The 27,675-nt window shown below is 45.0% G+C and overlaps 1 protein-coding gene across 2 annotated transcripts in view; it reads left to right on the top strand.

Annotated features, from left to right (window-relative positions):
* slc39a10 (solute carrier family 39 member 10) overlaps positions 1 to 27,675 on the top strand; it is a 136,055-nt gene that overhangs the window by 84,976 nt on the left and 23,404 nt on the right. For both annotated transcript variants that reach the window (XM_085985839.1, XM_085985838.1), the window contains exons 4-8: positions 8,148 to 8,317; positions 10,241 to 10,444; positions 13,661 to 13,784; positions 20,923 to 21,249; positions 22,708 to 22,788. In XM_085985839.1, the coding sequence (XP_085841965.1) occupies positions 8,148 to 8,317; positions 10,241 to 10,444; positions 13,661 to 13,784; positions 20,923 to 21,249; positions 22,708 to 22,788 (906 nt within the window). The remainder of the gene's footprint in view (positions 1 to 8,147; positions 8,318 to 10,240; positions 10,445 to 13,660; positions 13,785 to 20,922; positions 21,250 to 22,707; positions 22,789 to 27,675) is intronic.

Raw genomic sequence — 27,675 nt, 5'->3', positions numbered from 1 at the left:
CGCCTGCTGCACGCGCACCCTGTGCCTGTCCCGTGTCCCTCGCGGCCGACGCCGTTACCCCGGGGTAACGTGACGGGGGAGACTGGGGGGTGAGGAGCTTGCCACAAGCAGAGAGACAATTGCCTAGCTCGAGCATGGTTGGCAAAGAGAGGCCCCAGGCTTCAAGGCCTGAGGCCTGCAGGCATAAGACCTCGAGAAAATAATGACATACTGGACTCATTTATTACACGCAAATAATATAATGAGCTATTTGGGCTCCTAAGTACCCGAATTTGTGCTGGATAAAATCCCCTGCACACGTACAGAAAGGTGGGGGGGGGGAAAATCAACTTAGGAATCAAGATGGCTGACACTCACCTCAGTTCAGAATGATTAGGCCCGCCCACAGACGCACCGATTGGTCAACCATCAGGTCACTCAACTGTAGGATTGGCCAATCATCACGTCACTCAACTCTAGGATGGCCCCCGCCCGCACACGCAATGAACCCGCCCCCCGTGACGCAGTGATTGGTCAACCGTCAGGTCGCTCGACTGTACGATTGGTCAACCTTCACGTCACTCAATGATAATGAGCGGAATTTTGAACGTTTTTTTGGATACTGTCTGAACAATTTTTGTCTGAGCAAAAAGTAAATACGCTTATGACCATTCTGGAATCATAAGCTTTCTTTTGATATAACACATGTGTAGGTACGCTCTATAACTTTTGAGTGTATTGCAGACAGACACAGACAGACACATACAGACACAGACAGACGGAAGGACAGAAGAGCTATTTTATATATATAGAAGAAGACTAGCTGAAGTGCCCGGCAGTGCCGAGGCTTTTTCGAGGGCATGTTGTTGTTGGAAGAGAGAGAGAGAGAGCGACTGGGGGGGGGAGAGAGAGAGCGACTGGGGGGAAGAGAGAGAGCGACTGGGGGGAAGAGAGAGCGACTGGGGGGAAGAGAGAGCGGGTGGGGGGGAAGAGAGCGGGGGGGGAAGGGAGGGCGGGGGGGGGGGGGAGGGGAGGGGGGTGGGGGGTAAGGGGCGGGGGGGAAGGGAGGGGGGCGGGGGGGGAGAAGGGAGGGGGGAGGGAGGGGGGGGAAGGGGGGGGCGGGGGGGGGAAGGGGGGACGGGGGAGCCCAGGCCGAGAGCCCCGCTCTCCGAGCCCCCGCCACCCCCCCCCCCGGCCGAGAGCCCCGCTCTCCGAGCCCCCGCCCCCCCCCCCCCCCCCCGGCTGAGCCCGATTGCGGCTCTGAGAGACGGCAGGCGGACGAGCCCGATTGCGGCTCTGAGAGACGGCCGGCGGCCGAGCCCGATTGCGGCTCTGAGAGACGGCAGGCGGCCGAGCCCCGCCCCCCCCCCCCCCCCCCACCCCCGGCCGAGCCCGATTGCAGCTCTGAGAGACGGCTGGCGGCCCGAGCCCCGCCCCCCCCCCCCCCCCCCCCCCGGCCGAGCCCGATTGCGGCTCTGAGAGACAGCCGGCGGCCGAGCCCGATTGCGGCTCTGAGAGATGGCCGGCCCCCGAGCCCCGCCCCCACGCCCACCCCCCCGGCCGAGCCCGATTGCGGCTCTGAGAGACGGCCGGCGGCCGAGCCCCGCCCCCCCCACCGCCCGAGCCGAGCGCGGAACAGAGACGCCGCGTCTCTCCTGCTGCGCGCGCACCCTGACCCTCGTGGCTGACGCCGTTGCCCCGGGTAACGTGACGCGTGGAGGGGGGGGGGGGGGGAGGTGAGGAGCTTAGCAGAAGCCCTAGCTCGGGCCTGGCTGGGCAAGAAAGGGCCCAGGCTTTCAGGGCCTAACAAAAAAAACGGGGAAAGGTAGCAAAAAGAATGTTGAGGTTAGAAAAAATATTTACAAATGAATGAAGTTTTTTTTTAAACAATTTAATAAATTCAATTTTATTTTGCTGGAAATGTATATTTTGAAAGAAAGACGCAGAAAGCAGGAAAAAGAACGGAAGCAAGATGGCGGCGACTCCCCTCGTTCAGAATGATACGGCCCGCCCACACACGCACCGATTGGTCGACCGTCAGGTCACCGAAGCGTAGGATTGGTCAATCGTCCCGTCACTCGACCGTAGGAGGGCCGGCCGCACGCGGCAGCAAGCCGCCGTACGATTGGTCGAACTCGAGGTCACTCTGTCGCTAATGAGCGGATAATGAGATGCTAATGAGCGGAATGTTGAAGGTTTTTCGATACCGCGGGCGGCGATTTTAGCCCGCCGAAACGTAAATACGCTTAAAACCGTCTCGGAAGCGTAAGCTTTCTTTGGAGGTAACGCGCGCGTAGGTACGCCCTGTAACTTTCGAGCGCATAGCCCGACAGATGCACACGCGATGACAGACAGAATGACAGACAGACAGATGTACCGATTTATATATATAGATAGATAGATATATAGACTAGCTGAGTGCCTGGCGGTGCCGAGGTTTTTGAGGGCATGTTGTTGTTGGAAGTGAGAGAGAGAGCGACTGGAGGGGAAGAGAGGGAGCGACTGGGGGGGAAGAGAGAGAGCGACTTGGGGGGAAGAGAGAGAGCGACTGGGGGGAAGAGAGAGCGACTGGGGGGAAGAGAGAGAGCGACTGGGAAGCTCCGAATAGAGCGCTTGTTTTGGGAGTCTCGTATCGGGCAATGCGGACAATGTGACCCGTCCATCGGAGCTGATTGAGCGTGGTCAGAGCTTCGATGCTGGGGATGTTGGCCTGAGCAAGAACACTGACGTTGGTGCGCCTATCCTGCCAATGGATTTGCAGGATCTTGCGGAGGCAGCATTGGTGGTACCACTCCAGTGCTTTGAGCTGCCTGCTGTACATGGTCCATGTCTCTGAGGCATACAGCAGGGCAGGTATCACTTCTGCCCTGTAGACCATGAGCTTACTGCCGGGTTTGAGGACCTGGTCTTCAAACACTCTCTTCCTCAGGCGACCGAAGGCTGCACTGGCACACTGAAGGCGGTGTTGGACTTCGTCGTCGACGTCTGCCCTTGTTGACAGTAGGCTCCGAGGTATGGAAAGTGGTCCACATTGTCCAAGGCCTTGTCGTGGATTTTAATAATCGGGGGTCAGCACTGTGTGGAGGGGGCAGGTTGGTAGAGGACCTTTGTCTTACGGATGTTTAGTGTAAGGCCCATGCTCTCGTATGCTTCGGTGAAGGTGTTACGATGGTTTGGAGTTCTACCTCCGAGGTGTGGTGTTTCCAGTCACAGTCCCTCCAGATCTGAGCCTGTGCTTTAAGAATCACTCACCAGGAGTGAATGCTCTATGCGATATGTAGGTTAGTGCACTGCCACTGCTAGTTGCAAGACGGTGCATTCCCATCCCCCTCCAGTACCATGGTGGAGCACAAATCTCCACACAGCAACCATCTGGGTGAAAGACCTGTGGAGCTATGGCAACCAGTGAAGGTGGAGTACCAGTTAGTTTGGCACCCATTTGTGGACCCCACACAAGATCCAGAGAAATGTTCGCGAAAGTAAGAGGGGAGCTGTGAACGCACAATGCTGCAACCCTACAAGGGCCATCAGTGGACTCAATAGCAAAACCCAGGAGCCGTCACAAATTGATCCGACACAGCACATTGCATGAGAACACTGCACAGAGCCTTCAGACGCGACCTTCAGCCTCTGTTAGGCTTGAGCCGGAAGGAGCGCATTGCACTAGAGATGCTCTGCTCCGCTCAAATTAGCAGGCAGCACCGGTATTTTGGTGTTGCCTGCGTTCTTTCTGTGGGTGGCTGTTAGCCTTGGCCGGCGCTGTTTCCGTCCTACTCTAATTTCTAGGCCATAGTTCTGTCTTCCCAATTTACTCAACCCCTTGCTCACATGGTACTAAAAAGATTTAAATGAACCTGTTGCATAAAAATTATTGAGCAGCTTAATTTTTCAGTTTACTCTGTTAATATACTGATAATAAAGAGGTGCTTTGTGAGTGTCAGATTGGCTCAGTTGGTAGCACTCTTCTGAGTTGGAAGATTATGGCTCAAGCCTTACTGTAGGACTTGAGAACTTAATCTAGGCTGACACTTCAGTGCAGCACTGAGGGAGATCTGCAATGTTGGAAGTGCTGCCTTTTAGATGAGGTGTTAAACCAAGCTCTTGTTCAGTTGGATGTTAAGGATCCCAAAACAATTTTTTAAGCAGAGTAGGGAATTCTCCAAATGTCCTGACCAACATTCCTCACCAACAGACACTACCAAAAACAGATTAACTGGTCATTCATATCATCATTGTTTATTCATCTACATAACAACATTGACTGCACTTCAAAAAAATGATTCTCATTAAGTGCTTGAGACATTTCTCTGGGTGTGACAAGGTACTATATAAATGAAAGTCTTTCTTTTATAACACTTTTATAATGTTCTTATTTCATTGGCCTCTAATGGATGTTTACAGGTTTTGTGATAACATTGGGTAGAAAGGGAAATCACGTTAACAAATTTGCTAGAGTTCTTTGAGGAGGTCATGAGCAGGGTGGACAAAGGTGAGCCAGTGGATGTGGTGTAATGTGGTGTATTTGGATTTCCAGAAGGCATTCGATAAAGTGCCACATAAAAGGTTACTACATAAGATGAGAGCTCACTGAATTGGGGGTAATATATTAGCATTGATAGAGAATTGGCTAACTAACAGAAAGCAGAGAGTCGGGATAAATGGGTAATTTTCCAGTTGGCAAACGGTAACCTGTGGGGTGCCACAGGGATTGGTGCTAGGGCCTCAACTATTTACAATCTACATTAATGACTTGGATGAAGGGACCGAGTGTAATGTAGCCAAGTTTGCGGATGATACAAAGATGGGTGGGAAAGCAAGTTGTGCAGAGGACTCAAAGAACCTGCAAAGGGATATAGACAGGCTAAGTGAGTGGGCAAACATTTGGCAGATGGAGTATAATGTGGGAAAGTGCGAGGTTATACACTTTGGCAGGAAAAATAAAAAAGCAAATTATTATTTAAATGGAGAGACTACAAAATGCTACGGTTTGGGGGGACCTGCGGGTCCTTGTGCATGAAACACAAAAAGTTAGCATGCAGGTACAGCAAGTAATCAAAAAGGCAAATGGAATGTTGGCCTTTATTTCAAAGGGGTTGGAGTATAAAAGCAGGGAAGTCCTGCTACAACTGTACAGGGTATTGGTGAGACCACACCTTGAGTACTGCATACAGTTTTGGTCTCCTTATTTAAGGAAGGATATACTTGCATTGGAGGCAGCTCAGAGACGATTCACTAGGTTAATTCCAGAGATGAGGGGTTTGACTTATGAGGAAAGGTTGAGCAGGCTGGGCCTATACTCATTGGAATTTAGAAGAATGAGAGGTGATCTTATTGAAACATATAAGATACTGAGGGAGCCCGACAAGGTAGAAGCAGAGAGGATGTTTCCCCTCGTGGGGAAATCTACAACGCGGGGGCACAGTTTCAGAATAAAGGGTCGCCCTTTTAGAACTGAGATGAGGAGGAATTTCTTCTCTGAGGGTCGTAAATATGTGGAATTCTCTGCCCCAGAGAGCTGTGGAGGCTGGGTCATTAAATACATTTAAGGTGGAGATAGACAGATTTTTGCAAGATAAGGGAGTGAAGGGTTATGGGGAGCGAGCGGGGAAGTGGCTTTGAGCCCAAGATCAGTCATGATCTTATTGAATGGCGGCGCAGGCTCGCGGAGCTAAGTGGCCTATTCCTGCTCCTATTTTTTAAGTTCTTATGTAAAGTATCCTTTATTTTCAAAGCCAAGAAGAAATTGGAAGTGGGGTTATTATTGAAATATAGATCAGATATTGACCAAAATCTAACTTCATCCTAAGAAAAAAAGGGCAATTGTTGCTATTCTTACTATACAATCCAAACTGTCAGTTTCGGTATTATTTCACTGAAGCTGCACCTGGTACAAATGTGTCCAAACAATAGTTTCATTGATATGACCGTTTCACATGGAAACAGATGTGGTCATTGGCTGTGTTGCATATAACATCATTCCATTTGGTTTTCTGGCTTCACTTTGTTTGGGCTGGAGGTGGAGAACCAGAAAAATGAATCTGGGGTAGTTTTACATCGCTAGAAAATATTTAATGTGTTTTGGTATTTATTTTGCTTTTTCTATGTAGGGTTTTGTAATTAGAATCTCGTCCAATGGAGATGACAACTTTTATAATCACTATCATCTATTTCAGAGCATTGTAAATACTTAATAGTTTCCACGAGGTGTAAGAGATTACCTTGCGTGCTGTTGTGACAGATAATTAAGAAAATTGAAAAAACTAATGTAATTAGTAATTAATGACTAGTCATTTAAAGATGGTAAATAAATAAGAAATTTGCGCATGATAGCTCAGATAATTTAACCATTGTAGCGTGAAATAACAATGTAGGTCATTACTTTTCTTATTTCACTTTCAGGTATATTGATTTTTTTTTGTTCTTTCTCCAGAGAAAGGATTGTGAGAGATCTTTGTTTCTCATTGCTCATTTCTGTACTCTCTTTGTTCTGCATTTAACAAAACACCTAATTGACAGTGCACAGCAGCTGATCAAGTTTGATTTGGTATGCCTGGCTGCTATTGTGTGCCATATGGTTTGAAAAAGCAGATTGTCTTCTCTGGAAAAAATTGAAATTGTGTACCCAAAATCAATAAATTGAATTTAAGGGACGCATCAGCGGATGACCTTTGAACTCAAAGATTTGGTGGATACATGCTGACTTGAAATAATGCCAACATAAGCTAGCAAACTGTTTTTAGTCAGCACAAGAAGCCAAAGAAATGGTACATTTTTGCCTGATCAACAGTTGTCTCAGTTATTTTTTTAAATACTTTACCGTTTATTAAACATAATTTTTAAGTTTAAGTATAAAGAATAAAAATGCCATCTGGTATAAATTCATTTTGAAACTGTTGAGGTGCGTTCAGAATATGTTATTGGGCCAGAGTTGTGGCATAGCCTATTTGGAGGCTTTAAGAGTTGGAGCTAGGGAACACATGATTGTATGTGATGGAAGTATTAATGAATTAAATTCTGAATGTTCTATCACAAAATATAACAAGGTTAAACAAAAAGAAATTAAGAAACATTCAAAAATGTGTATATATACTAAACATTGCTCCTATTGGTCTGATGAAGTGTATTATGAAAATGTTAATTTAATTTTAGTATCCATTAGGCTGATGAAGTAATTGGAGTACTGAACCAGAGACTACATTTCAGATCCAGCACTGGAAACCAAACCTGTGAGCCCAGATTGAATTATTGTGCAAGGTCTTTGATGCATTATGATTGTCACAATAGTTCAACTGTTGAATCTGTTTCCTCAGCAGCATTCTTATTTTGCAGAGCACTGCTATTTTACAGAACTAAATGCTTCAGAAATGTTATTCAAGTTAATAATATTTTTGGAAACAACATTGAAACATTTTTTGAGTTATTGTTGAATGTTTCCACACGAAGATTCAAAGCATCCACCTATCCATTTGTGGTGTGATCAGGCTACAGAAAGGAAGCAAGGTTGGGAGCTGGTTAGTAATGTATTTTTGGGGGGCTGTAACCTATTGAGTTTGAATGTCGGCGTCAGTATTTTTTTGTCTTTTTAGCACTGAGCCAAAGCTGACACCTTAAAGCTTGGACACTCTTGGATTAGGGTATAGTCGTTCAGGTCCTCTGATCTAAGCAAATAGTTAGAGGATGCATAATCAGTTTGGAGGTTATTTATTTCCTACAAGAAGGCCAACCTGATAAACCCCCATGGTGTGAAATCGCAAATGATTTGCAGTCAGTAGCACAAGTGGAATACAGATCATATCCCATGATGTTTTGTACACTGTTTATAGCACATTTCAGGTAAATTAAAATAAATTAGATGTGGACATAATTTCTAATGTGAATTGTATTGAATGCCCCCACGTATAATGGAACAGGAAATCTTGATATTCCAAAGGCTATTATTCTACTTGATAAGTGAATGAAAGCTTGAAAATTTGTCAAACAGTTCAAAACTGAAATTTAGCTAATGGGTTTGTTACTACTTCCGCAAGTGAAAGAAACTGCAAGAATTTAGCGTATGGCAATTTCATTACATAAAGATTCTTGTGCATACCATTGTCAACTGTTAATCTAATTTTGATGTTTTTGTGGTAACCTAATATATTCTTCTGAATCAATTGTTTCTTACACAGTTTGGATTTGGGGACTCCTCTCAATCACCGTTATAAGCTTGTTATCAGTTCTGGGTGTCGTCCTTGTACCTATCATCAATCAAGTGTGCTTCAAGTATCTTCTAACATTCCTAGTGGCTCTGGCGGTGGGGACACTCAGTGGTGATGCATTACTGCATCTTATGCCACATGTAAGTACAATTTGATTTAATGAGAATATAGTTTGTCGTTTGGTTTTTATTCTTGGGGGAGGAGGGAAAACACTTCTAAAATCAGATTTTATTCTGTAATTTGAATTTTTATATGGCTATTCATGCAGCAAATGTGCATCAAACGATGAAACCAAGAAGTTTTTTTCTTTGAGATCAGTACCTCTCCCATTGTATAAATACACACTCACCTTGACTCACCTGTTTTTTCCCCATCATCAGTAGCAGCTCTGTACTGTTGTTTTTACTGAGAGATTTCTCATATTTACTCCAGTATGATCTAAAGTGCTATTTTTAACTGTGACCATGTTTTTTAATATTCACACTTTTTTCCCTATATTTCAAATTGCTTTTTCCCATATTTGTTATTGATGATTAAACTTCACCTCAATCTGAGATGCAGAAAATACCTTTCCTAGTAGCTGAAATCATTGGTAGGATCTTTTAAAACACTGGTTATATATTTTTTCTGTTTAATATTAGGAGCCACCTCCAAACAAAAAGTTTAAATGCTCTTACAAATATAATCTGTACATATTTGACTTCAGTGGACCTTGTTCCTGCCTGGACTCACCTTACAATTGCGTTTACTACTTATTTCAAAATGTGAGATACACTTCTAGACTCAGCAGAAGGATGTGTCTTGGTCTGAAAGGTGATTTCAGTTGCAAGAATGTCAAAGATACTCCTGCAGTGATTGGTTCATAGAGGCATAGAGAAGGTTTCAGGGAGCCAGCTGACTGGACTGCTGTCTGCTCTGGTATTGAGGCATTTATTTTATTAAAATGACTTATAGTGTTCCATTTACCAAATGGCCATCACAGATTGTTTTTAATGTGGTTAATGAAGATAATTTTCACCCCACTTCTACATTCTTTGACTTTAGCTGAAGCAGATTTCCCTTCCCTAACCAGAAGCACTGAGGTCAATTATTAGCAACGCTGCTGCTACCCAGGCTAAGATCAACTAACTTGTGTAACAAACTGAGATTGGACTTGGGACCTTCCTGGTCTGTTTGGCTCAGATACTCACTGAATAAACTTGCCTAACCACTGGAGAGCTGATTTACTATATTAATAACATCCAAGAAAGTCTCCTCTTTGAAGGTTGACAGTGCCAAGTAGAAGTGCTTCAACCACCAGTGCCAGGGCCATAACTTCAACACACGTTCTATCATATTTACAAATGCCACTGAATCAGAGATACTCTGAGTTTGCTATGAATTCATGTTTTTTTCCTGCCTATCATCCATCTGTGTAGGAACACCTGTAGTTTTCCAGTTCATGAAGGCTTCTAGAAAATGCAACATTTTGGTTTTGGGATTTGAATTTGGATTTGGTTTTGGTTTTGAGTAATTTGGTCTGACCCCTTTCCATTCTTGTATAGCTCAAAAGAATTTTGTTGTTGGCCTTCACCTTAGAATAAAGAATTAATGAAACGCATTCATTGGTGGTAGAAATGCCTTATCCAGTTTAACACGCAGATGGACCAGTCCTCTCTCCTCCATTTATTTCTTTTGCCAAAACTGTGGCTCGGTTTTATCTCTGAGAAATTGCAGTGCTGAAGTTTTTCACTCTGCCTTGTGTTTCTTGCGTTGAAGCGTGCAGATTTTGTTTGGATAGTAGGTAACCTAATAGTGACAATTTCTATAAATGTTTCCAAAATGTGTGTGATTTTGTTTTTTGATTATAAAATCGTTCCAATATTATCTACTGGAACATCTGAGACACTCACCTTGTTCTATTTTATTGTCCCATGTTTCTTACCACTGTATTATCTAACAGAAGCAAAGTGTTTTAGATCATGGTTAATGTTTATGCTCTTCAAGAGCCTGAATTATTCTAAAATGTATTAGGAGTAAAGTCCAAAATGTCTGTTTTATCACTATCTTTTTTGCAAAAACAGTCACAGGGTAACCATGATCATAGTCATCATGACCACAACCATGACTATGATCATAATCATACTCATGGAAATCATGAAAGTTCTGAAGATCTCCTTACAAAATATAATGGATTGTGGAAAGGACTTACAGCTCTGGGTGGTATCTACCTTCTTTTCATCATTGAACACTGCATTGGTATATTCCGAGACCACAAAGCCAGAATGGTAAGCTCAAACTATGTGCATCATTACCAGTAATTCAATGTTCCCTCCCCTAGCCTTAAATTCTAGAGTTGTCTTAAATTGCAATAGGGGTCTTTGCAACAGGCCATGCCAGAAAATTACTTCTAGCTGAACCTGCAGCTAAAAGGAACGACCTGAAATGTGGTAACCAATTCAGAAACTAAACTCAGATTATTTTATTGTGAACTTGGTTACATATTAATTTGGCTACATCTGTGTTAGTGTTGATTGTAGTTGATGCTTAATGTGCAATATGATCAGCTTAACTAATGTGCTATATTGGAACTGCAAGCTGTCACTTATTTGATTACAGTTTGTAAGTTTAATAGGTGATGGTTGGAAAGAAACATTGGAGTGAAAAGATTAAAGTACAATAGTTACATGGGCATTGTATCTAATTCAATAATATTTCAGTTTCTTTATCTTGAGCAGAGAAAAGATCAATAGAGTGTGAAAGGCCAGGAGGGTGTGGCGTTTAGCTGTGAGATGCATTTGGCCTTGAATTATGTGAAGAGTTAGATAACTATGTTGTGTTTGATTTTATTACATTTTTAAGGGGAAAAAGTTTAGTTTGGTTTGGCTCACAACTGAGGCCTTTAAAGTGCAGTACCTGTGCAATGTGGGAAGTGCTAGATGCTTTCTATATCCAGGATGAGCACATGTTCAAGATGAGCTCTGGGTTCTTGAGCTTGACGACTATCACGTACAAGAAGCTGTATGTGAAGGCAATATAGAATCATAGAAAGTTATAGCACGGAAGGAGGCCATTTCAGCCCATCGTGTCTGCGCCGGCCAACAAAGAGCTATCCAGCCTAATTCCACTTCCCAGCTCTTGGTCCGTAGCCCTGCAGGTTAGAGCATCCCAAGTGCACATCCAAGTACTTTTTAAATGTGGTTAGGGTTCCAGCCTCTACCACCCTTTCAGGCAGCGAGTTCCAGACCCCCACAACCCTCTGGGTGAAGAAATTTCCCCTCAAATCCCCTCTAAACCTTCCACCAATTACTTTAAATCTGTGCCCCCTGGTTTTTGACCCCTCTGCTAAGGGAAATAAGTCCTTTCTATCCACTTTATCTATGCCACTCATAATTTTATACACCTCAATAAGGTCTCCCCTCAGCCTCCTCTGTTCCAAGGGAAACAGACCCAGCCTATCCAGTCTTTCCTCATAGCTAAGATTCTCTACTCCCAGCAACATCCTTGTAAATCTCATCTGTACTCTTTCTAGTGCAATCACATCTTTCCTGTAATGTGGTGACCAGAACTGCACGCAGTACTCTAGCTGAGGCCTAACTAGTGTTTTATACAGTTGAAGCATAACCCCCCTGCTCTTGTATTTTATGCCATGGCTAATAAAGGCAAGCATTCCGTATGCCTTTTTAACCACCTTATCTACCTGGCCTGCTACCTTCAGGGATCTGTGGACCTGCACTCCAAGGTCACTTTGTTCCTCTACACTACTCATTGTCCTACCATTTAATGTGTATTCCTTTTCCTTGTTAGCCCTCCCCAAATGCATTACCTCACACTTCTCCGGATTGAATTACATTTTCCACTGTTCTGGCCACCTGACCAATTTATTGATATTTTCCTGCAGTCTACAGCTTCCTTCTTCAGTATCAACCACACAGCCGATTTTAGTATCAACTGCAAATTCTTAATCATACCCCCTATATTCAAGTCTAGTTCATTGATATATACCACAAAAAGCAAGGGACTTAGTACTGAGCCCTGCGGAACCCCCCTGGAAACAGCCTTCCAGTCACAAAAACACCCATCAACCATTACCCTCTGCTTCCTGTCTCCGAGCCAGTTTTGAATCCAACTTGACACTTTGCCCTGGATCCCATGGGCTTTTAACTTCGTGACCAGTCTGCCATGTGGAACCTTATCAAAAGCCTTGCTAAAGTCCATATGCACTACATCAAACGCACTACCCTCATCTACCCTCCTTGTTACTTCCTCAAAAAATTCAATCAAGTTTGTCAGACACGACCTTCCCTTAACAAATCCGTGCTGACTATCCTTGATTAATCCGTGTCTTTCTAAATGAAGATTTATCCTGTCCTTCAGAATTCTTTCCAATAATTTTCCCACCACTGAGGTTAGGCTGACTGGCCTATAATTACTCGGTCTATCCTTTTCTCCCTTTTTAAACAAGGGTACCACATTAGCAGTCCTCCGGCACCACACCTGAAGCCAGAGAGGATTGAAAAATGATGGTCAGGGCCTCTGCTATTTCCTCTTTTGCTTTGCTTAACAGTCTAGGATACATTTCATCCGGGCCTGGGGATTTATCCACTTTTAAAGCTGCTAAACCCCTTAATACTTCCCCTCTCTCTATGTTTATCTCATCTAATATTTCACACTCCTCCCCCCTGATAACCATGTCTGCTTCGCCCCTCTCCTTTGTGAAAACAGACGCAAAGTATTCATTAAGAACCCAACCGACATCACCCGCCTCCACACACAGATCACCCTCATGATCTCTAATAGGCCCTACCCTTTCTTTAGCTATCTTCTTACTCTTAATATATTTATAAAATATCTTTGGGTTTTCAAGCCCTAACTTTTTCTGGCTAATTTAGTGTGTATCTGTCACGTAAGTACAGCAACTTCATGCGTTCCATGTGTTTCAATGCCGAACCTCTTGGCGAGATACTATTAGAGCGCAGCTTCTTGAGCAGGACAACTTGGACAGCAACTTCCTGATTTCCCTGTTTAACTGCACATGTTCGGTCACCAGAAGTTGCTGTTTGATTTACACTTTAATAACGGTGAGCGCTGATATCCTCACCGTTCTTCCTACCGCAAAATCCGGGCTGTTGTGTTTCCCGATGTCATTTATAATTATGAGGAATATTTTTGCCAATGTTATCAATTTTCAAAAATGTGAATATTTCAAAATATGGGTAACTAATTGTATCTATCTTGTAAAGCTTTCATTTTGGTTTTATACAATGTTTGCATATCACGACAATTCTGAATTGGTTTGATGCATCATCAGAAGTACCCATCTACAGCCAACTCCTCAATTCAGTCATTTAATTTGAATTATTGGCTAATTCAATTTTTTGTAGTGCAAAAAATTATCAGGAGTAAACTGTAAAGCCTATTTAGTTGCAACCGAATAGAAGATGAGACTAATATTTTGAAAACCATTCGCAATATGAGGTTATATTTAAAAATACAATTTGCAGGGCAAAAAGAAGTGGCTCAAGCAGAAAGTTCTGAGCGGAGAGGCAGCAGTGGGACGAAAATTGTCAGACCACAAATTGAACCGTAGATCAGAAGGTGAATGGCTTGACCTTAAGACCATGTCTGGTAAGTGTATTTGTTATCTGTTCAATAGAACAGAGCTGAAGATGTTGATTATGTATAAGTAGAAAGTGAAAAATTAGTTTTTATACTTTGTTGGGGAGAATAACCTCAACGTGCCTTCAACAAATTCACAAATAAATTTCATAGGTGACTTTTCTTACTGAAAGTGAAATATAAGATGTAGAAGTGTGATACCTATTTGTAACATGAAGATTCTAGTAATCCTTTTTTTTAAGTGTTTTTTTCTTTTGCTGCTTTAAAGCTGATGGTCAGGACAATATATCATGATCTCTAGTAAATGTCAACCATACAACACTTGATCAAGGAATTTTTGTGATCAAGATACGAATTTGATACCACAGGGGGGCTCCTAAACCCTGTATTTCAGACTCCTCTATTGCATGAGGTCCCTTTCCACACACACAGATTCCTACTAGGATATGGCTTGAGATTCAACACTGCAGTGACTTTTAGAAGTCCCCACCCCTCGCTTACTCTAACAGAGGCTCAGAGGCCTGTGGTGGCTTACGGAATGTAATTGTTCTCACATTAAGGAGATGCACACTTTCTTCTATTTCTATTAGTGTCAGCAATGGGTTCCCAATCCAGGAAAAGTATTCAAAATTCGACTCGGTCATACCGAACAGCCTAAGTTCAGACGATAAATCATATAGAATCATAGAAATTTACGGCACAGAATGAGGCCATTCGGCCCATCGTGTCTGCTGGCCGAAAAAGAGCTATCCGGCCGAAAAAGAGCTATCCAGCCTAATCCCACTTTCCAGCTCTTGGTCTGTAGCCCTGTAGGCTCTGGCTTTTTAAATGCGATGAGGGTTTCTGCCTCTACTACCCTTTTAGGTAGTGAGTTCCAGACCCCCACCACCCTCTGGGTGAAAAGATTTCTCCTCAACTCCCCTCTAATCCTTCTACCAATTAATTTAAGTCTATGCCCCCCTGGTTATTGACCTCTCTGCTAAGGGAAATAGGTCCTTCCTATCCACTCTATCTAGGCCCCTCATAATTTTATACACCTCAATTAAGTCTTCCCTTAGCCTCATATGTATGAACATACGAAAATGACAGACAGGAAAAGACCCATTTGTCCAGCTAGCCTGTCCCGTATAGTTATGATGTCTAGTGCATCACAATAAAGACAGCCCCTACCCATTTGGAGCTATGTAATCTCCTGGTAGAGGTGGAAACCCAGGCCAATTAGGGATAAAATCTGGGAAATTCCTCTCTGACCCCTTTTAGGTGATCGAAAAGTAGTCTGAGAGATCATATAGATCATCATTTATATTACAGGATACCTACCTCTTGTATAAGGTGATCTACGCCCCGGCCAGAAACAAGTCCAGCTCTCTCTTGAAGGAACGCAATGAATCAGCGGTCACTGCACAAGCTGGCAATCTGTTCCACAGCTCCAATATTCTCTGGGAAAAGAAGAACTGCCTAATATCCAACCTAGTTCTGCCCTTGCATAACTTATAAGCAATTCCCCTGGTCCTCCCTAACCTATTCAGTTGACTATCCCAAGAACGAAACTGAACACAGTATTCTAACTGAGGCCGAACCAAGGTCTTGTACAAGGACAAAATGGTGTACTTTGTTTTATAGTGAATTGTCCTGTGAATACAACATAGAATCCTTGTTGCTTTAGCTCTAGCTTCACGGCATTGATCATGAACCTTCAGAGAGTGATGCACTAAAACACCCAGATCTCTTTCTTTCACCATTGACTCTAGTTCTGTTCCTTGTAGGGTGTAAGTATATTTGCCATTGGATCTGCCTATGTGCATAACTCTACACTTTGCTAAGTTAAACATAATTTGTCAAACACTGGCCCATTCTTCCAACACATCAAGATCTGCTTCCAGTAGTCTAGCATCCTCTACAGTCTTAACACTCACCCATATCTTGTAATCATCCGCAAACGTGCAGATCATTCCCCCCAACACCTACATCTAAATTGTTAATTAAAATGGTAAATAGCAAAGTTCCTAACACCGATTCCTGCGGTTTGGTAACCGGTTTCCAAAAGGTCCAAATTCATTGACTGCAGCTTTCTGCCTGGGAGCATTCAGCCAAATCTGAATCCACCACAGTAAATTACCACTAATTCCACAAGATTTGATCTTGCTCTCCTGTGTCTTGGTGTCTTTTTTTAATTTGTCTGCTGAAGTTTTATTCTCTTCTGTTAAGTTTCTCTTGTACTTTCTTCTTCTCCTTTCCTTGCTGTGGCTATCTCTCCCTAGTCAGCACCAGGAGTACTGGAGGCTCTACCTCCTGAGCTCTTGTATTGGAGGAGCAGATGAACATCAAGCATTATTCAAAGCCGACCCTGAGCATCTCGGTCGCTTTTTTAAAAGTGTCGAGGAACATAGTTGTGCAAAACAAGTATATATTTAATGAGGCGTTCCCATTGATTAGAGATATTGAGGCAAATCTCAACGCTTTGTGAAGGAGGATTCATATGGAAGTATATTTGCATAAAATAATGATTTTGTAGGAATGTCTAGTTCCTATCAAGAGACTGAGGTCGACTCAGGCGATCAAACAAACGATGTTTAATGTAAAACTAATTGAGTTTAACAAACAGATGCAAGAAAACTACGAATACAGGTCTAGTCAGTTCTGAGGCTCCACGAGGACTGCTTGGGTGGTCCCGTGGCTGACGTCATCACGTTTTTCCCGCCGGTGGGGGATCACGTGATGAACGGCATGACGTCATCGCGTTTGCCCGCGCTCTTAAAGGGACCGCGCTCTGTACATGCAAACAGTATATACAAAGATACAGACTCCGGCTGTAGTTAACATATTGTTAAAGGGAATTATATACATTTGATCGGAGTCCCTTAGTAGCTCCGCCACATGCGCCCCCCCAGAATTGTCTTTAACAGAAAAAGTGAAACGGCGAGGAGGCCTGACAGCCTGTCAGAGCGACTTCTGTACACTTGAAGTGGAAGCTGCTGGACGGCGGGCGGGCCGGCGGGCAGCTGCGCTTGATCTGGCACGGCGACTGTGGGCGGTCGGCCACGTTTTGGCGGCTGTGCGGTCTCGACCGGGCGGTCAAGGTCCAAGTGTGCCAGCTTCAACCGGTCAACCGAAATGTGGTCCGGTTTACCTCTGATATCCACCGAGAAAGTTTTGTCTCCCGGCTCTAGCACGCGGAAAGGACCAGTGTAAGGGGCCTTGAGCGGATCCCGATGAGCATCGTGGCTGATGAACACATTCGGCATTCTTCAGCTCTGCTGGGACGTGGGAGCTCTGAAAGCCGTGATGCGACGTTGGTACTGGTGCAAAACACCTGGCTGCCTCCTGGTGGCTGATGAGTTGATTGGATGCGGACCATGGCTCTGTTGGAGTCGGAAGGAAATCTCCTGGTACGCGTAGCAGCTGGCCATAGACGAGCTCTGCCGAGGACGAGCGAAGATCTTCCTTGGGTGCCATGCGAAGACCCAACAGGACCCATGGTTGCCTGTCCACCCATCCAGCGCCTTGGAGGCTGGCCCTCAGTGCGGCTTTTAGCGACCTGTGAAACTGTTCGCACAGGCCGTTCGCCTGTGGATGGTAGGCTGTGGTGCAATGTAGCTTGATGCTGAGCCCCTGAGCCACTGCGTTCCAGAGCTCAGAGGAAAATTGCGGTCCACGATCAGAAGAGATGTCCACCGGTACCCCGAAACGGGTGACCCACGAGGAGATGAATGCCCTGGGTACGTCTGCCGAAGTGGTGGATGACAAGGGAACTGCCTCTGGCCATCTAGTGGTGCAGTCTACCATTGTAAGGATATGTGTAAACCCATGAGAAGGTGGAAGTGGCCCCACCAGGTCCACATTCACGTGATCGAACCGTCGCTCCGGAACAGCGAAGGTGGCCAATGGAGCTTTGACGTGATGCTGCACCTTGGCCTTTTGGCAGACCACGCAGGTGTTGGCCCAGTCGCGGACATCCATATGCATGCCCCTTCAAATGAACTTGGACGACATCAGCCTTTGCGAGGCCTTCATGCCAGGGTGTGACAACCTGTGTATGGCGTCAAACACTTTTCGGCGCCAGGCAACCGGCACGATAGGGCAAGGATCACCTACGGAGACGTCACAAAGTAGCGTGGTGCCTGCGGCGTGGAATTTGACGTCGGCCGCTTGGAGGCTAGAGGGGCTGGTTCAGTAAGCTTGCACCTCTGGATCCGAGGCTTGATCCGCAGCCATGAGGGCACAGTCGATGCCGAGCTGGACTGCCTGAATGGTCGCACGGGAGAGGCAATCCGCGACCAGGTTGTCTTTACCGGCCATGTGCTGAATATCAGTAGTGAATTCAGAGATAAACGTTAACTGACGCTGTTGTCGGGCTGACCATGGTTCGGCAGTCTTGGCCATAGCGAACGTTAGTGGCTTATTGTCTACAAAAGCAGTGAAAGGACGTCCTTCCAGCAAGAACCGGAAATGGCAGATGGCCAGAAAAAGAGCCAGCAACTCCCGGTCGAAGGTACTGTACTTCCGCTCGTTTCGCCGTAGTTGACGGCTGAAGAACGCCAGCGGTTGCCATGTTCCATTTACCCAATGTTCCTGCACTGCGCCGATGGTGTAGTCTGACGCGTCGGTGGTGAGGGCGATGGTGGCACCTGGCAGCGGGTGCGCCAGCATGGTCGCGTTGGCGAGGGTGCTTTTTGTGTCAACGCACGCCCGGTCCATGTCGACCGTCCAGCTTACCGGGTCCTTGCCAGACTTGCCCTTGAGGGCCTCGTACAGGGGCTGCATGAGCAGAGCTGCCTTAGGCACGAAGCGGTGGTCCCGAGGAACTCCTGCAGGGCCTTGATGGTCTGCAGGCGCTTGCAAAGGTACCGCTCCCTCCGATGTAATGCGATGTCCCAGGAAATCAATGTGGGGCAGACCAAACTGACACTTGGCCGGGTTGAGAATCAGGCCGTGTTGGCTGAGGCGACGAAAGAGGCTGCGTAGGTGCGCGATGTGTTCCTCCTTATTTCGACTGGCCACGAGGGTGTCGTCTAAATAGACGAAAAGGAACTTGAGGTCCCGCAGCACAGAGTCCACGAGGCGCTGGAAGGCCTGGGCAGCGTTCTTCAACCCAAAAGGCATTCTCAAAAATTCAAAAAGGCTGAATGGGGTGATGACTGCGGTCTTCTGCACGTCCTGCGGGTGTACCGGGACCTGGTGGTAGCCTCGGACCAGATCCACCTTGGAAAACACGGTGTTCCCAGCCAAATGGGCAGAGAAATCCTGAATGTGGGGGATCGGGTATCGATCAGGAGTGGTAGCGTCGTTAAGTCGCCGCATGGCCACCATCCGCCGCCAGGTTTCGGTAGTATGCGGAGAGGCGAAGACCAGGGACTATTGGACCGGTGAATAATCACCAGGCGTTCCATCGTAGCGAACTCCGCCTTCGCGACCGCCAGCTTGCCGGGTTCGAGGCGCCAGGCCCGCGCGTGGACCGGGGGGCCGGTGGTAGTGATGTGGTGCTCACCACCATGCTTCGTGGCCGTAGAGGAGAACGTAGGTCTGGTCAGGTCCGGAAATTCACCGAGCAGGCGAGCGAACTCATCCGGAGTTGGGAAAGCGCAGGAGACGGTGCGCGACATGGTGGTACCATGGTGGCAAGGAATGGAGTGAAACGTGGCCGCGTTGATCAGCCGCCGGTTCCTCACATCGACTAGGAGGCCGTTGGCGCACAGGAAATCCGCGCCGAGGATGGCTTGTGAAACCCTGGCCGTAACAAATTCCCAAACAAATCGCTGGCCGCTGAAGCACACCTGGACCCGCCGTTTGCCGAATGTCCGGATACCTCCGCCATTAGCCGCTTCGAGTGAGAGGCCGTGCCTCCCAGCTTGAACATCAATAGCGGACACGGGTATAATGCTGCACTGTGCGCCGGTGTCGCATAGGAATCACCGACCAGAGATGGAATCAATGATGAACAACAGCTTGCCAGAATTTCCGATTGCCATCGCAGCCGCGGGGCACCCGTCAGACCCGTTCTTCTTTTGCCGGGGTTGCAGTTGTTTTTTTTGGGGAGAGAAGCTGCAGGGAGGGCGGCAACATCTGGCTTTCGCGCCAAACCGCGTTTGGTAGGAGCACAGCCCCGAAGGTTGAGGAGCTGGGGTGGCGTCTGTGGGGGATGGGCGCTTCATGGCAGCGCAGTACTGCTGCGTCACCGCGAAGATCTTGTCCGCTTCAGCAGCAAGCGCTGCGCAGTCTGAGACTTCGGACCTGGCCAGGGCAGCTTGTACTTGCTCTGGTAACTGACTGAGGAAGAGCCCCCTAAAGAGGAAACATTCTGGTTCGGAGCCAAGGAGCGTGAGCATTTGGCTCATGAGCTCAGACGGCTTGGAGTCCCCGAGGCCGGGCATAGCGAGCAGTCGGCGGGCGCGCTCCGACTTCGTGAGCCCGAAGACCTGTAACAACCGCAACTTGATTGTTTCATACTTGCGGTCGTCCGGGGGGTTCTCGAGCAGGCTGGCGATCCGCGACGCGGTGGTGCTGTCGAGTGCGGAGACTGCGTAAAAATATCGGGTCTGATCCGCAACGATGTTCCGTAATGCAAACTGGGCTTTGACCTGGATGAACCAGGTGGTCGCTTGTTGCTCCCAGAATTGCGGTAGCTTCAATGCAACGGCGTTCGTTTCCATGCTTCGTTCCTTCTGCGAAAACCGTTTGCAAAAGTCGGGGTCACCAATGTAGGAATGTCTAGTTCCTATCAAGAGACTGAGGTTGACTCAGGCGATCAAACAAACAATGTTTAATGTAAAACTAATTGAGTTTAACAAACAGATGCAAGAAAACTACGAATACAGGTCTAGTCAGTTCTGAGGCTCCACGAGGACTGCTTGGGCGGTCCTGTGGCTGGCGTCATGACGTCATCACGTTTTTCCCGCCGGTGGGGGATCACGTGATGAACGGCATGACGTCATCGCGTTTGCCCGCGCTCTTAAAGGGACCGCGCTCTACATGCAAACAGTATATACAAAGATACAGACTCAGGCTGTAGTTAACATATTGTTAAAGGGAATTATATACATTTGATCGGAGTCCCTTAGTGGCTCCGCCACAATTTAACAGTTTAGGTAGCAACAAATTCAAGTTCTCAATTGCACTATAATAACTTATGAATTATTTCTGGTTTCAGGAACAGACCAGCAGGATGGTTTTGGTGAGCAACATGATGTAACCCAGGTTACTGACCTTGACGGAACCCTAGGATCCCCATCAAAAACATCTGTTGCTCCTGATTTAAATTCTGTTTACATTCATGACTCACAGAGTGAAATTGATTATTGCACTGCAAACTATGGAGATAAAACCATACCTAAAAAACATCCTGCAAATCATTCACATCATTCTCACGGTCACTGCCATTCCAATAAAGAGATGCAAAATGCCGGAATAGCAAATATTGCTTGGATGGTTATCATGGGAGACGGCATGCATAACTTCAGTGATGGGCTGGCGATAGGTAAGAAAAAAAATCAGTTCCTGTGTCCAAAAACATGTGATTGCTTCAGCAGTGTCCTGCAAATGGAATATAATGTGGAGAAATGTGAAGTTATCCACTTTGGTAGGAAAAATAGAAAAGCAGAGTATTTTTTAAATGGTGAGAGATTGGGAAATGTTGGTGTTCAGAGGGACCTGGGTGTCCTTGTACACAAATCACTGAAAGTTAACATGCAGGTACAGCAAGCAATTGGGAAATCAAAATGGTATGTTGGCCTTTATTACAAGAGGATTTTTAGTACAAGAGTAAAGATGTCTTACTGCAATTATATAGAGCCCTGGTGACACCACACCTGAAGTATTGTGTACAGTTTTGGTCTCCTTACCTAAGGGAGGATATACTTGCCATAGAGGTTGAGTAGATTGGGACTCTACTCATTGGAGTTCAGAAGAATGAGAGGCGATCTTATTGAAACATATAAGATTATGAAGGGGTTGGATCGGGTGGATGCAGGGAGGATGTTCCAGATGATGGGTGAAACTAGAACTAGGGGGCATAGTCTTAGAATAAGGGGCTGCTCTTTCAAAACTGAGATGAGGAGGAACTACTTCACTCAGAGGGTGGTAGGTCCATGGAATATGCTGCCCCAAAAAGCTGTCGAAGCTACATCATTACATAAATTTAAAACAGAAATAGACAGTTTCCTAGTAGAAAAGGGAATTAAGGGTTACGGGGAGCGGGCAGGAATTTGGACATGAGTCTAGGTTCGGATAGGTCATGGCCCTGTGGGTAGCGGAGCGGGCCCAGGGGCCGTGTAGCCTGATCCTGCTCCTGTTTTCGTGTGTCTAATGCTGTTAGATTCAGGAGATAGTCCTGTCATAGTGGATTGGCGGTTAGGATCAGATCAGCCATGATCTTATTGAATGGCGGAGCAGGCTCGAGGTGCCAATTGGCCTACTCCTGCTCCTATTTCTTATGTTCTTATGTTCTTATTGCAGATTTATGGAAGTTTGATCAGAAGTGTTGCATTTTGTAAAATGGGGTGGTATTATGAAGCAGATATATAATGTATATTTTATATGTTCAGGCAGTATATGTTGATGAGCAATATTATAGTCTGAACAATCCCTTTGTATGGCATAAATTACATGTCTTGCAAGTCAGAATTAATCTTTAAAAATGACCCTGCTAATTGCAGCAAGTACTTTCTACAATACTATAAATTTCAAATTAAAACTAAAAAGAAAGCCTTGCATTTGATGTAGCGCTTTTCATGACCTCCGGATGTCCCAAAGCTCTTTACAGTGAAGTGCATAAAACTAATGATTTTTAAAGTTCAGAATGTTCAATATGAATATATTTTTGTTTTTTGAATATAATTTCTCCATTGATTCTGACTGATACTATATATAGATGCATAATACATAAATTGTTTATACTGTTGTACTTGGTATAAAGGACTTTTTTCTTCCCTCCTAGGAGCTTCTTTCAGTGCTTCCATCACAGGGGGGCTGAGTACTTCTATTGCTGTGTTTTGCCATGAGCTTCCTCATGAGCTAGGTATGTTTTTTGTGATTTCCATTAGAGTGAATTAGGATTAAGCACTTCATTGACCTTTATGGATGGGGAAAATATTTTCATTGCCAAAATTTGCATATCTGTTATCAGTAAGGGGACCAGAAGGAACAAAAATTTGAACCCTCTAGAAATTTAAGAGCTAAGTCCTAAGAGTCCTGTGTGCAATTTTGGGTGCTCTATTATGGGAAGGACATTTAAAGTCATAGAGATCATACAGTATAGATTCACCAGGATGATGCAACGGATGGGAAACTATAGTTATGGTGAGAGAGTAGGATTATTTCCACCAGCAAAGAGAAGGCTAAGAAGAAGTTTAATGGACGGTTTTAAAATTACGAAGGGTTTTGATCGTGAATAGGGAATCAGTGACAAGTGGTCATCAATTTAAAATTGTCATTATGTGACTGAGGATGGGAGAATTGGATAACTACTTGAAGCAGATAAAGATGGAGGCTATGAGGACAGTGTGGGGTAGTGGGTTTAGTTTTTGATTGCTATAGTAAAGAGCAAGCACAGACATGAGATGAATAGCCTGCTTGTGTTGTAAACATACACGATTCATAGTAATTGTAGAAAGTTTCCTTCAAGATTTATGAGTTTCTCGAATGTTGTGTGTGATTGAATTTAGAAAGTTCTCCCGCTTTTTTAAACTAGTGCCACCTTCAGTAGTAACTCATTGCAGCTACCCTCAAACAAACCAATTTCAGGCTACTCCCGCCTTGGCTCATCATAGGTGACAGCTGCTTTAGTTGCTAATTTGAGTCACTTGGAGGTCACCAATTTCACTATTTGGGGTTTTCTCATTCACAACAGAGTAGGAAAAGTGTAGAGATATATTTTCTGGTGGATCTTTTAGATGAGCATAATGCCTAAATAGAGATGAGTGTCAGGCTTCCTGGTATTTCTGAAGTTTTAAGATGTGACTTATTTTTGGACCTATTGGTTTCTCTGGATTTTCCTTTTCATGTACCATGTCTAACATACATTTGATTTGGAAGATCTGAGTCATTTTCCCCCAACTTCATCTAAGGTGCCAAGCTAATTCTTTTCATGGACCATGTGCAATTTGCTCTTTCATGGATTCGAGCAAAGTCATTTAATTTCTTGCGGGAAAGCTGTGCAAAAATTCTCCCAGCCTCTCCACCAACGTAATCCAGTGAATCAACCATATGTATTGAATCTTCATCCTGCAGTTTTTGATCATTTATTTACCAGTTGCTTTCCATAGTATCACATTTCCATGATCCCGGTATCATACGGAGCAAGGAATTGTCACCCCATTTTATCCATTCTCACACAGTTTGGAACTTAATTTTGTTTCCACTGTGTAGTTATTCTCTGGAACACAGCAAAGGAGAGGTTTGCTAGTTACTTGTTTCCCATGGTGCATGGATGCCAAGATAAACTGGTGACAAAGCAGCTAATAGCCGAATGGATGATTAATTGCATCCTACACTTCTACCACCTTGCAGGGAAGAAGCCCAGGGAGCAGATTAAGGAGCTTTAACGTGTCTCACAGCTGCTTCCTGAACCTTTCTAAGTCCTAAGCAAAACTGCCACATGGAGCAATAGTCACACATTTGCCAAAGATTACCATGTAGATTGAACTAAAGCACACAACAAAGCCTTTGGTAGATCAGTCCTGACAGCTGGTGTTACAACCCGTGTGCAGGGATCTCTTCCCCTGGCTCCCAAAAACCATACTACTTTGGCATGGTGTGCTGGCAGATCATGAAATGATGAAGAAAGGTAAATCATCTACCTTGTAGGGTGTTCCTTTTATACTTTGACTGAAATTCATTCCCAACATCCAGCACAATCCTACCTATCTCCAACACTACATAGGAACAAGATTAGACCAGTCAGCCCCTAGAGCCTGTTCCGCCTTTCAATTAGATCATGGCTGATCTGCATCTTAATTCCATCTACCTGCCTTGGTTCCATATCCTTTCATTACCCTTGCCTAACAAAGATCTAGCAATCTCAGTTTTGACATTTTGAATTGATCTAGCCGTAACAGCTTTTTGGGGGAGAGAGTTCCACAGCTCTTACTGTGAATAAGTGCTTTCTGACATTACCCCTGAGCAGCCTAGCTCTAATTTTATGGTTATGTCCCTTGATCTGGACACTCCCACCAGAGGAAATAGTTTCTCACTACCAACCCTATCAAATCCTTTAATCATCTTAAACATCTCAATTAGATCACCCCTTAATCTTCTATAGTCAAGGGAGTACAAGCCTAGTCTATGCAACCTGTCCTCATAAGTTAACCCTTTTAGCCATGGTATCATTCTGGTGAATCTGCGCTGCAGCCCCTCCAAGGCCAATATATCCTTCCTGAGGTACGGTGCCCAAAACTGAATGCAGTAGTCCAGATGGAGTCTATCCAGAGCTCTGTACAGACATAGCATAACTCTTTGTATTCCAGCCCTCTTGAGATAAAGGCCAACATTCCATTAGCCTTTTTCATTTTTTTTTGTACCTGCCCACTAGCTTTTAGTGATTTCTCTACTTGGACCCCTAAATCTCTCTGCTCAGCCACAGTTCCTAGCTTCTTGCCATTTAGAAAATATTCTGATCTGTCTTTATTTGGTCCAGTATGGCTGACCTCACACTTGCCCACATTGAACTCCATCTGCCACAGTTTTATCCACTTAATCTATCAGTGTCCCTTTGCAACTTTCTGCTCCCATCTATATTATTTACTCTGCAGGGGTATAGTTGGTGCAGAGGGCAGTTGGTGTTAAACAGTTCGTTTTAGTTCAGATTTAGGTCAAACCAAACTGATGCTTTATACAATGCATTAGGAGATCATGTGGGCCTCACCTATCTCTAATGGCATGGCAACATTTTTCCGTGCTTTACATGAACATCCAGTATTTGGACCCAGTTTTCGCTTATTCTACATTCAGACTTTAAAATTGGTATGGAGCCAAATCCAATGTATCCCCATCCAAAGCTCTGGTTTCCTATGCTGTTCAGCTGAGCTTCAAATACATGTGTGTTGGTGTATCACATGGTTTCCCACACTAACCTGTTAGTATGTCCAGCTCACGTAACCAAGAAAATTATATATTTACATTCTGCTTTGGTCAACTTTGTGTCTGGCTTCTCTGTATCTACTGTGTTCACACACACCTTTTGGTGACCTCCCACTGCTCAGTTTGGTTTATTTTTTTTTGGGGGGGGGATTCAGTTTCCCTCTCCCCTTCCACCCACCATCTAGCTTAAATCATTTAAAATAGTTACTTCAATATTGTTTGCATTATTCCTGCTTTATTCAGGTGTAACCTGTTTCTCCTGTACCGACCGGTCCTTCTGTCCTGAAGACATTTCTTGTTACTTGCGAAAGTGACATCATTATTTTTACACCAGATTGGCGGCCACTTAAGGGACAATTTCCTTCTTTTATGCACCTGACCAATTAATCTGATTTTGATGGTGTTAGTTGAGGGAAGAATAATGGCCAAAGAGAACACCCCGCCCTTCTTCAAATGGTGCCATGGGATTTTTAGCATACACCCAAACCAGCACTTTTAATTTAATGTCTGCACAGAGTGATCTATGGAGTGCTTCTAAACAGAGTGCTATGGTTGGGAATTTGGAGAGAGTTGGAATTCGGAGCAGAGGGGGAAGGAGGTGCTGCCTTTTGCCTCCAATACTTCTTGTGCTTTGTGTTACAGGAAAATATTTAATTTCATCTACTTAGAGCTTAAACTAGATCTAGTAATTAGTTAAAAACTAAACTATAAGCTAAGTTAATTAAATACACAAACTTTAATTAACTAAATAAATAAAACAAGGTTATATAGGGATGGCAGTGCAGGTGATGTGCCGCAACTGCAGCATGTGGGAGTTTGTGGAGAGCATCGCAGTAAGTGTCTGCAACTCGAGGAACTTCAGCTCAGAGTTGTTGAGCTGGAGTCCAAGGTGCAGACATTGCGGGGCACCAGGGAGGGGGAGAGTTATCTGGACACTTTGATCCAGGAGGCAGTTAGACCCCTTAGGTTAGGTAGTGGTACAGGTCTGGTTAGTGGTCAAGGACAGGAGGGTGTGACTGTGACTCAGGCAGGTAGGGGACCCCAGGTGCAGGGCTGGAAGAGCCTCAGCCTTTGCCCTTATCCAACATGAGGTTCTTGCTGCCTGTGTGGATGAGGGAAAAATCTGCAAACTGACCACGGCACTGTGGTACAGGAGGCCATTCAAGTGGGGGAGTGAAAAGGAATGTTGTAGTGGTAGGGGACAGTATAGTCAAGGGATAGATACTGATCTCTGCAGCCGCAACTGGGAGTTCTGAAGGCTCTGTTGCCTACCAGGGTTACTTATAACTCCTTGCTGCTGGAGAAAAATTTGGATTGGGAAGGGGAGGTTCCAGTTGTCGTGGTCCACGTAGGAACCAATGACATAGGTAGAATTGGAATGAGGTTCTGCTGAGAGAGTTTGAGGAACCAGGGTCCAAATTAAAAACCGAACCTCAAAGGTAATAATCCCTGGATTGTTAACTGAGCCACGCACAAATTGGCATAGGGATAAGCAGATCAGAGTGTTCAAGTGTGGTGTGGGAGTAAGGGGTTTCGATTCATGGGGCACTGGCACCAGTACTGGGGAAAGAGGGAGCTGTTCCGTTGGGACCAGTGTCCTGACAAATCGAATAACTAGGGCCGTAGATAGGGCTTTAAACTAAAAATGGTGGGGTGGAGGGGTCAGGTGAGGGGAAATTTAGAAATCTAAAGAGAAAAGTCAAGGCAATGGAGCAGTGTAGCAATCTGAATAAAGCTAAGCAGAGTGTGACATGGGACAGAGAGTTTAATGGTAATAGTGCATCAGCGAATAAGGTGAAAGCAGGGAATAATGGTAAAAAGTTAAAAT

Source organism: Somniosus microcephalus, chromosome 4, assembly GCF_052327205.1.
Source record: "Somniosus microcephalus isolate GS21.2 chromosome 4, FLI_Smic_1.0, whole genome shotgun sequence".
NCBI classification, from domain to species: Eukaryota; Metazoa; Chordata; class Chondrichthyes; order Squaliformes; family Somniosidae; genus Somniosus; species Somniosus microcephalus.
This window is presented reverse-complemented; position numbering and strand designations above follow the sequence as displayed.